Source organism: Polypterus senegalus, chromosome 13 (genome assembly GCF_016835505.1).
Source record: "Polypterus senegalus isolate Bchr_013 chromosome 13, ASM1683550v1, whole genome shotgun sequence".
In the NCBI taxonomy this organism is placed as follows: Eukaryota; Metazoa; Chordata; class Cladistia; order Polypteriformes; family Polypteridae; genus Polypterus; species Polypterus senegalus.
Window position 1 is genome coordinate 43,422,404 of NC_053166.1, and position 11,406 is coordinate 43,433,809.

An 11,406-nucleotide genomic window follows, 5' to 3' on the forward strand; every position below is an offset into this window, starting at 1 on the left:
GACTGAGACAGGTTCAAGGTGTGGACTGATGATGGTACAGGAGATAATTATACTACACAGGAGCACTATAAGAATGAAATGCTTAAGCCCTTCACCTATGCTTCTGCATGTGAGTTGATGGCTGTTGCTGAATTGTTCGGTTGTCGCTTTCAAGTGTACTGAAATGGCCAAATATTTTACACCTTTGGAGAACCGCCAATGCCTCTTAAACAACTTAGATTCACAGGTGACGATTTGAGTAGTGGACACTTTGATGTTTATGAATGTTTCAACTCTCAAAAGCTGGATGCGAAGTTATCGATGAAACCGGTTGTATGCTTACAACGCTTGACAGATACTGAATGTCACTTCAACACAACAAGTCCTGCAAATACTAACGTAATTGAAACAAACCATGACAGCAACACTCATAACTGTGACAAAACAATTACATCATCATGCTGGATATCTATACAGATATGGACCGAGTAATGTGTTAGGAATGAAAGGATGCCACATCATTTGATAGAAATGAAAATTATCAACGTACAGAGGGCTGAACTCAAAGACACCTTGAAAATAAAAATGAAAAATGGTGCAGCAGGCTAGTCCATTTTGCCAAAATTTCATTGCAACATCTCCAAATCACACTCAGTAGTTTGTATGGCCCCCACATGCTTGTATGCACACCTGACAATGTTGGGGCATGCTCCTCATGAGACGGCAGATGGTGCCCTTGGGGATCTTTTCCCAGATCTGGACCAGGGCATCACTGAGCTCCTGGACAGTCTGAGATGCAACCTGGCAGTGTCGGGTGGACCAAAACATAATGTCCCATGTGTTCTACTGGATTCAGGTCAAGCGACCGTGGGGGCCAGTCAGTGGTATCAATTCTTTCATCCTCCAAGAACTGCCTACATACTCTCGCCACATGAGGCCGGGCATTGTCCTGCACCAGGAGGAACCCAGGACCCACTGCACCAGCATAGGGTCTGACAATGAGTGCAAGGATTTTATCCTGATACCTAATGGCAGTCAAGGATGTCGTTGTCTAGGCTGTAGAGGTCTGTACGCCCCTACATGGATATGCCTCCCCAGACCATCACTTATCACCACCAAACCGGTCATGCTGAACGATGGCAGCATAACGTTCTCCACAGCTTCTCCAGACTCTTTCACGTCTGACACATGTGCTCAGAGTAAACCTGCTCTCATCTGTGAAAAGCTCAGGGCGCCAGTGCTGGAGCTGCCAATTCTGGTATTCTACGGCAAATGCCAATTGAGCGCAATAGCGCCAGACTAGAGGACGTTGGGCCCTCAGGCTACCCTCATAAAGTCTGTTTCTGATTGTCTGATCAGACATTCATACCAGTGGCCTGCTGAAGGTCATTTTGTAGGGCTTTGGCAGTGCTCGCCCTGTTCCTCTTTGCCCAAAGGAGCGGATACCGGTCCTGCTGATGGGTTAAGGACCTTCTACGGCCCTGTCCAGCTCTCCTAGAGTAACTGTCTTTCTCTTGGAATCTCCTCCATACCCTTGAGACTGTGCTGGGAGACATAGTAAAACTTCTGGCAATGACACTTATTGATGTGCCATCCTGGAGAAGTTGTAGACTACCTGAGCAACCTCTGTAGGGTCCAGGTATTGCCTCATGCTACCAGTAGTGACACTGACCATAGCCAAATACAGAATTAGTGAAAAAAAACAGTCAGAAAAGATGAGGAGGGAAAAATATCAGTGGCCTCCACCTGTTAAACCGTTCCTGCTTTGGGGGTCGTCTCATTGTTGACCCCCTAGTGCACCGGTTGTTAATTTCATTAACACCAAAGCAGCTGAAACTGATTAACAACCTCCTCTGTATTTAACTGACCAGATCAATATTCCAGAAGTTTCACTGACTTGATGCTATACTCTGATTAAAAAATGTTCCTTTATTTTTTTGAGCAGTATATATACTGTGTATATATATATATATATATATATATATACACAGTATAACGTCTATGCGTGGAAGTGTGTGTGTCTGTCTGGCCGGGAAGTGAGAGGTGGAGTCGAGGTAAGGGCTCCACCTCCGAGGAGACAGAAACTTGCATAACGAAACGAAACCTCAGAAGAAAGACAAAGTCACTTAGCCGCTAACATTAGCAAAAACGGTATCCCTTTTACTTTTCCTCCTGCGGTTAATACACAAGCGATGCGAGCACTTCAGCAAAACGAATCCTCTTAGGAGAGAAATGCGCTGAGTAGTTCCTTTCAATTACCTGACGTCTCTACATTTCAGTTTTTTTTCTGACAATTTCAATAGCTTCTAGGACCCCGGGCTTTTTACAGCATGGGCTTACACAGCTAGTATATATATATATATATATATATATATATATATATATATATGTAAAAACTCTACAACAGTATGTGCCTTTAATTTCCAAGTAAATTCTGCTATACAGTTTCCATTGTTTACCTTACTCTGGATTTCTTTATCCATGTCACCCACAATGTTACCAACCACTTGAGTCTCAAGTAACCTTTGACAGAATAAGTGTCATAACTGTTTTAACCTTTCTGAAAAGGTTAGATTAGAAAGGTTAACTGTATTAACCAGTTTTTAGGAAACAGAATTAGTGGGCAAACAGGATGCACTGGAAAGGCAGGCATCGGTTAGAACACAAAAGTCCTTATAATTCAAATATCAAAACAAAGAATATGATGGGCTTGAAGTTATACATATGAGACAAATGACTTTCCTGAATAAGATGCCCACCATGACAACACACATTATATGTGCACACAGGATACTCCCTTGCAATGCATAGCAGCATACTAAGCAAAACTCAGGATATAAGAAATTATGAACCACATTGCATGATGCCAAAACAATGAAAGAATGATAATAACAATAAACTAGAAAGATCAAAATATTATGATCTATAATCAAGAATAAGGACTTCTTTAGGGGTTTAGACAATGATAGCCATCTCTGGCTCTGTTTAACTTGATTTTACCAAAGGAAGATATAGTAGTAATCAAGTAAATACTACTACATGATCAACAAATACATAAATAATATTAAATTATCAGGGTAAAAGACAATGAGAAAAAATTACACAGATGAGAGACAAAGCAATGAGCCAGGGACACAATGCTTCCCATAATAGTTAAATTCCATGGTGAAAGATTAAGTCTACTCACCTAAAAAAACAATGGTGGCAAGTTACAAGTTACTTAAATATGCAGCTACATTATCAATGGGGTCTCAAACAAGAGTGCTGAGATTATAGTTCTTTATCTTTAGTAGAAAGAGCTAGCCAAGAGAGACAAAGTTACAGGAACATGAGAAATAACAGAGAGCAATACTATCACACTTTCTACCTCTGAAATTCACGAAATTCCAGCAAATTACCAAAAAATAACAAAAACCTGTATTAAATTACTTTTTAAATGAAGATAAACTTTGGACATACACATTAGTGCAAAAGAGAGAGCAAAATCGTCTTTGTTAAACTAACACTTAAAGCATACAAACTCTTTTCATATAAGGTATACACTTTTAACAATTACTTTTACAATAGCAGTTAACCTAAATACATCAATCCAGTGATCCATATCTTAGTTTAAATCTGCTTTGATTAGCATGCACTAACAAATCAGGCTTAAACTATAGAAACCTGTGCTCACTGGCCTTTTTGTATTTTCAAGCTACACGAAAAAGTGCATAATAGAACCCACTGGGAATTATCATTCAAAAAAATCTAATGACTTAGCAAATTACATGTGCTAGCAAATTATGTTTATATGTAAACAATAAACCTTAAACAAGGATCTAATTGGCCACCTACTGAGATTTTGATTATCTGTGTCTTTCAAACCATGTTGTATACTAATGCTTGCAGCCAAGACAAAATTACTGAATTAAAAAAGATGTGATTTAAATAGTAAAACAATTCACTAGGGAAAGCCCACTGAAAATAATACAAATTGAAAACAACTACAATAATTTAGGCATTATTAAGACCTAATATATACAGTTGTGTTAGTATATTTAAACATGTTTTTACCAGTAAGTAATACAGAAAGAAATCACCCCAAAAAGTGGTAATTACTTAAAGTCAGACCATGTAATAAAACAGTATTAATTCATCAGTATATTTATTCTTATATCAATGTTGTAACCACTCATTTTTATTCTACGTGCACTACATTTTGAAAATCATATTGGGTAAAGGCATTTGTTAAATAATAATAATTAAAAATAACATACTAATCACTGAAAAGTTGTAGAGCGCTTCAGGTGGCAGTGTTAAGTACATGCCAAGTATGATTAAGAATCAATAATTAGGTACATTAACAAACATCCATACTTACTAAATACTGTCTCGATTTAGAGTCACAAATTAACTAAGCATACAAATCTTTAAAACAAGTTTACAATAGTCTAGACTTAAAGAATTGTAAATAGCTCTAAATATGTAAAGGTGAATGACCATTTATGATTCAGAAAAGTTAAAAGCTGTTGTATTAGTGGCTTTTTTCAGTAGGCAGATTGGGAGAGCAAGGGGGGTCATGAGGTCGCTGGAAAGGAGTGTGTGGCGCTCCTGATATCTATGCAAAAGGACAAAGGTTCAAGTCTTTAGAGTCCTGGTGCTTCCTGTCTTCCTATATGGTTGCAAGACATGGACGCTATCCAGTGACCATTGGTTTGACTTTGTGTCGAATGAGCAGTTGCTCATGGAATCCCGAATGAGGCACATTACCTGCATTGTGAGGGGGCGTCAGTTACGGCACTACGGCCATGTGACGCGTTTCCCCAAGGGTGATCCAGCTTGTAAGATCCTTATTGTTGGGGACCCGAGTGGCTGGACCAGGCCAAGGGGTCGCCCACATAACACCTGGCTGCGGCAGATAGAGGGTCATTTCCGGAGGAGGGTGGGACTGGACCGTGCATCTGCCTGGGGGGGTTGCAAACCAGGATTCCGAGTTGTTTCGTTATGTAGTGGGTGTGGCAACGCACTGTATCAGTGCAAGCTCCCCAACTTGACTTGACTTGTGTTAGAGGCCCAAAGTTTGAAAATTTGCCTTTTGACCTGTTCAATTGTTATTTAACCCATTTACACAAATGTCTAGTATTAGAAAGGGGCAAATGTTGAGTGTATGGATATGCATATAAAGAAAACCAGTATAAAACAGTCTTCCATTTACTCCCAGACACAAAACTTGCACAAATGATTTATTACTATTTAGTTATTATTAAAATATTTACTGCAAATAGTGAAAATCATAAATGGTAAAAAATGAATGTGGCTACCCAGAGAAAAATATTATTTTTAAATTGGAACTGTGCCTTGTGGTAGTACTTTTTTTGGGGGAATGCTACTTTAAATTTGATATGATTTTAACTATACAATTGCTTAATTTTTTAGCAGTGCCACCTTTCATATTACAGGAGAAAGTAGGGTGAAATGACACCTTTTATTGGCTAACTAAATAGATTACAAATGCAAGCTTTCGAGGCAGCTAATCAGTCTGATGAAGGGGCCTTAGCTGCCTCGAAAGCTTGCATTTGTAATCTATTTAGTTAGTCAATAAAAGGTGTAATTTCACCTTACTTTCTACTGTGTCAATCTATGGCTATACAACACTCTACTACCTTTCATATTATAAATCTGTAAAAAGAACCACTGCAGAAGGTATCTAAAGAAAACAAATGCCTTACTTGCATTAAAAAAGCTGATTTAAAAAGTCCAGAAAAATATATGGACAAGTAAATAAACTGATTAATTATATGAGTAAATGGCTTTTTTCTGTACAACACGGCATTACCCAGTGTTTGTTATGAACAAAAGGTCATTTAAAGCCATTGTCACTTGTCAAATGGGGCTAGAGCTTTTTCTGATTGTATTTAATTAAATGTACTTAATTGGATAGTTAAAATAGAAATAAATAACTATTGACAAGCAATATTATATTAATGTGTGAAAAACAAATTTGAGGACATTTTAAAAAGTAAATGTATATATCAAAGTTAATTTGCATGCTAAAGCAATAATTAAGCACTCCCCACAAAAATCTTTTGTTGCAAGGCAATCTAATAAAATTTATAAAGCAAATCACATATGCCAAAATCATAAAAACTGACCAGGCTCAAAGAGAAAATGAATAATAAAATCCAGTACACTGTATACACATCCAACAAATCTATTAACGTAAATATTTATGTGGAAATAATTTTGGCTATCAATGCTTCAAAATAACGTGTGACAGAAATATATGATTTTTCTTTTTATCTCTAGGCCCAGGCAAAAAAGAGAAAACAAATTAACCAATACACAGCTGCAAAAAACTGAGTTTGACATATAACTTCACAAATCTTCATCTGGAGTTTGTATGCTCGGCCCTTGTCCACTTGTTTTTTGTTTTTTTTTTTCTCTTTCTACAGGTACTCTTGTTTTCTGCCCACATCTCAAAGACATAAATTAAATGGACTGAGTATAGTTGTGTGTGCATAAGCATTCAGGGATGTTTTCTGATTTGTGTCTTACATTGTTAGTTTAGGCTTTAGCTCTCACACAGAATTAGATTACATCAGTAAAAGTCACTGACTTTCAAAATTGCTTACAATGTTCTTTCACATGTTTGCATATGTGTTTTTATTACCTTTACAGTAATGCCAAATTTAAAATATAATTTAATTTTCTAAGTACTTGAATCTGTATCTCGTTATAGGATATGATGCAAAAACATTTACCTTTACAGTTTTACAGATGCACAGATTTTCCAAGTATTTTTTGTATTTCCCCAGAGCATTAATAAAGTTTATATAATCTAATCCAATCTAAGTAACAATTTATGAGAGTACAGATAGGGGCATATTAACAATATACATTTTGAACATTTAATTCTCCTGTAGCTCTCTGGGGATCAGGCATAAATCGAATTGAGAATCCTCCAATATAAAATAATGTTTTTTCATTCTTTAATTAGTTACCAGGTTGGGATTTGTGGTTAAAGAAATATCATACATGTATATCTTGAAGTAGCATGGCTCTTCAATGAATTCTGTTAAAAAAATGTGGTTGCTCTTTACTTAACCTCCTTTTCAGAAAAAAACAGTTTACGTAATTTTGATTGAGACTTTCTTCAGAAAATCCTTTTATTAAAGTTCCTTTACTCTGTAGTGACAGTACAGTACTTATGGGTAAATATTTAGTTTAGGAATGGTTGGATTCCATAAACACTGAGAAGCTGGAATATTGCAGATATAAACATAAAAGTCACTCACAGACTTGCACAATGTGTGCTTACAGCCTGTACAAGCACACTATGAACAACTATTTTCTTCTTTTCCCCTATGCTTTTTCAGTTCTGTTCTACTTGATTATGATTTACACAGGTACACTAATTTGCTTTTCTGTAAAATACTGCACATCTTATTATTATTATTATTATTACAATGATGCACATAGAATAAAGTGGCAGTATTTAAAATACACATAATTGCATCAGCTGCCTGCAATAAATATACAACTGGTACATGAATAGAAATTTAATTTCACACACACACCACCTTTAACAAGATCACAGGACAAGTGAAAATATTCTTATTAGTAGTAAATTAAGCATCAGCAGTAGTGATTTAAAAATATAAATTTACCTAAATTACAATACCATCTAAAACAAAAGTAGAACCTAACAGATTTTGCCTTTTAAGAGGTACTGTATATGCAAATGATTAAACATTCCTCTATATATGGCAATAACAAAAACCCTAAAAGAAAACAGTTTAGAGTACCCAACTGATTGTACAGCATACTCTTTTATTATATGAAACCCATCTAAACATAGATAGATAGATAGATAGGCTAGATATTTTAAACATGCAGAAAACATTTATCCTGCACAAAAAATGTCCCATTTGAGAAATGAACATGTGAGGCAGTAGTTTTATCTTTTGTAAACACAATGGCACAGCTTTAAATTAAGTGTTTGTTGTCATTTCAATACCCCTCAGCTTTGCAGCAGGCTATGATAATTCAGGAACTTGATTGAAGCAGTAAATTATGTAATGCAAAGGTTCTGACTTACAAAACTTAACAGTTACTTGTATAAAAGCAAATTCATAACTTACAGAATTAAATAAATCCATTCCCCTACCCATTATTGAACCCGATTAATCCAGTTCAGGGTAGCATATTATTAAAACAAAAAATGACAATGAAAAAAAGATACATAATGAAATATACAAAAAAACATTCCCTCATGATCCTCAGCTCTGACATCCCAAAGGGTACTGTCTGTGCCAGCAGCTGTACAGCCTATTCACCCATGACTACATAGCCAGACAGAGCTTCAACTCCACTATTAATTTGCTGACGATAACACCACCATAGGCATGATTACTAACAATGATGAGCCAGCTTACATGTAAGAGCTTTGCCTTCTGACACAGTAATACCAGGACATAAATATATCCCTTAACATTATCAAAAGTAAGTTGTTGATCATAGAATTCGGAAAGAAGTGGGCAGATCACACTCCATTTCCACAGCCTGGGATGCTGTGGAGAAGGTCAGCAGTTCACCATCCCTCATTACATAAAGTGCATACAACAGAGTTCTGGTATCAAGAAGGTCTACAAAAGCCTTTACTTTCTCAGATGTTTACAGAAGGTCAAAATGTCTTCATCTATTTATGCCACTTTCTACAGGTGAAAAATGAAGTCTATCTTTACTAGCTGCCTGGTATGGTATTTTTTGCATTGCAAAACACTACAGAGAGTAATATGAGGTTGTCTCGCAATAATACTGGTACACAGAACCATTCTGTTCAGAATGCATACATCACATGGTGTTTTAGAAATGCAAGGACTGTTTTTTAAAGACATTAGCCATTCTGTACAGTCACTTTTCTCCTGCATCAGTTGTGGAAAAGTGTATAGAACTCACACTTGCACAATACATTTAGAGACAGTTTTTATCCTCAGGATATATGACTACTCAAAAGCCTCTCAAACTGACAACTGAATAAGCATAGCTGATAGACAGTTCTTACATACAGTATATCCTCTTGAGTTGTATTTAATGCACAGTGTGGTAATCACGGTCTGCTGTCTGTGTAATACTGCTGTTATTAATTTAAGGGAGACATGCAATAAACTTTGAAATGAAATGAATGTGAAATTAAGTAAGTCAAGTACCTTAGATGACATTGCTTTGATTATACCTAGGAATTTTAAAATGTACATACACTTGTACTACTATTGGTAGGTGCTTTCCATTCACCTTTAAATGTCAGCACTTTGTTGCATATACATGATATGATTTTTAATTTTCAAATATACTATTTAATCCTGATTTATGGACATGTACGTGTTAACAATTCTGATTATTATTGCTGATCCTCCAAGGCTTTATGTCAAATTCTAGATTAAAAGTTCATTTATTTATGATAAGTAAACCACTCTTTTACATTTTATTACATATAAAGTTTTATGTATAGTATTAACAAAAGTTATCTACAAAATAGATATTTCCTTTTTCCCTTTGTCAGTCTACAATAGCAATTAAAATACACTCATCTAATAAAGAGAAGAATTTAAAAACGTCTATGCTAAAATATATTTTAAAATCAAATAAAGCCTTCAATGCATAATCTTCCGTAACTTGGAAATATTAACAATGTTATGACTTTCATCTTTACAGTGGAACCTAAAAATGCTTTTTTTAGAAATACAACCACAAGAGTGATGTGTCATAACTCTGCATTTTTATGTTCACTTAAAAAGTTATTAAATTACAATTTTCCACACAGTGAAAGTGTCTGTAGATTTCTTCTGACGTTGTTCTTTTACTACTGTAATTTTTTTGTAATATTATCCCAGAAATGAATTTCCAATACACATAAGGATCCATTAGCACAGTCACAGAATGTTCCACGTTGTAAAACCGATGGCCAGTTACTTGAAAGGAAATCCTAAAATTGCATTTCTAGCCAAACAACCAACAATTAGACCATGAAAGCTGTAATCTTTGCAGGGCCATACTGCAAAAAGCACAGCACATCTTTACTGATCAACTCCACTAGCACCATCCAGCTAAAAAAAACAAACTTTATAATGGTAATTATTCGAGAAAGCCAAAACAATTGTGCGACGAAAAATGTGCATGTATGCCAAAAATGGCTTTTTAATTTTAATTCTAAAAGATTAAAACCTGCAATGAGTTGTTTCATATGCCTGTATGTGACTGGGTAAAATATATAAATTACAATGGAAGTCAGTTATTGTGATGTATTCTAAATTATCAATGGTTTATTCACCTTTAAAATCAATTCCAGCAACTGCAGTTATTATATATATATAATTTATCAGTGACATCCTTCATAGTTATGTAGGTACCATTAATGTATCGTTTCAAAATTAAAAAGTATAATTAATGAAAAAAACTACCCACCCTTGAAATTGTTAGAGGCGTACTAAAATCCTTTCCTCCTACGAGTCTGAACCCCCAAGGTGAAGGTCCATTTAAAAGAACGCTCTGTGGCATATTGGAGCTTGCAAAAGTTTCTATCGAGTACGGCGACGTCTCCCGCTGCTTCGTGACCAAGCTGCTAAGCAACAGTAGCTCTCAGCCCAAGCAGCAAGGCACTATCAAGTGCAACACGAAGCCACACGTAAGAAGCCCCGCCCCGTCCCACGATAGTGGGTGGGCACTTCTCATACACTGGAGCCAACAGCTCTGCTCCCGAGTCGACCGAAGCACATCGAGCTTGGACCTGTATCCCACAATGCATTGCATCGGCTGGGGCTCTCCTGTCAAAAGAATTAATCAGTTTGTCTTCCCAAAGAGTCCTCGCTCTTTTAAGGCAAGTGTTAGGCGTCTCTGATTCCAAGATTACAAATTCCTGGGAGAACCGTCTCACAAATAACGACACGTAAAAAAAGGTTTATAAGCAGCTAAGACTTTTTGTACTCTAGTAAAAACGCTAAGAAAGGGCAGTGTTGTATTTCAACCTTGTAGTATTCTTTACAAAAGACTAAAGCTTTCCACTATAGTCGTGTTTTGTCGTCTTACATTCTCTCGCGACTTTCTCGTTCAAAGAGCGACGTGGACGACGTTTTAAATAGTTTTGTGTTAATGTAATATAATAATATAACTCGTTTCATAGTTGTAAATCAACCGTGGACCAGTCGCAGCCCACTGTACATTGAGTTTTGCACGATCTCCTCGTGTGCTTGTGTTTTTCTCCTGGCACTTCACCTGCCCTCCTTTATAACAAAAGACGCAAGGTTAGTTTAATTTGAGCCGTGTGGGTGTGTTTGCGTGAAAAGGATTGAGCGAATGGTACCCCACCCAGGGCTGATTATTGCCTAGTGTTTGTTGACTGATCCAGTGACCCTAAATTCGATAAACGGACTTTAAAATGTTACGTTATGT

The 11,406-nt window shown here is 36.3% G+C and overlaps 1 protein-coding gene across 1 annotated transcript in view; it reads right to left on the reverse strand.

Moving 5' to 3' along the window:
- The window catches only part of pdlim4 (PDZ and LIM domain 4), a 66,679-nt gene extending 56,078 nt beyond the window's left edge, over positions 1-10,601 (reverse strand). Inside the window, exon 1 of the mRNA XM_039775448.1 lies at positions 10,423-10,601. Within this exon, the coding sequence (XP_039631382.1) occupies positions 10,423-10,515 (93 nt within the window). The 5' untranslated portion in view covers positions 10,516-10,601. The remainder of the gene's footprint in view (positions 1-10,422) is intronic.
- Positions 10,602-11,406: the final 805 nt, after the last annotated feature.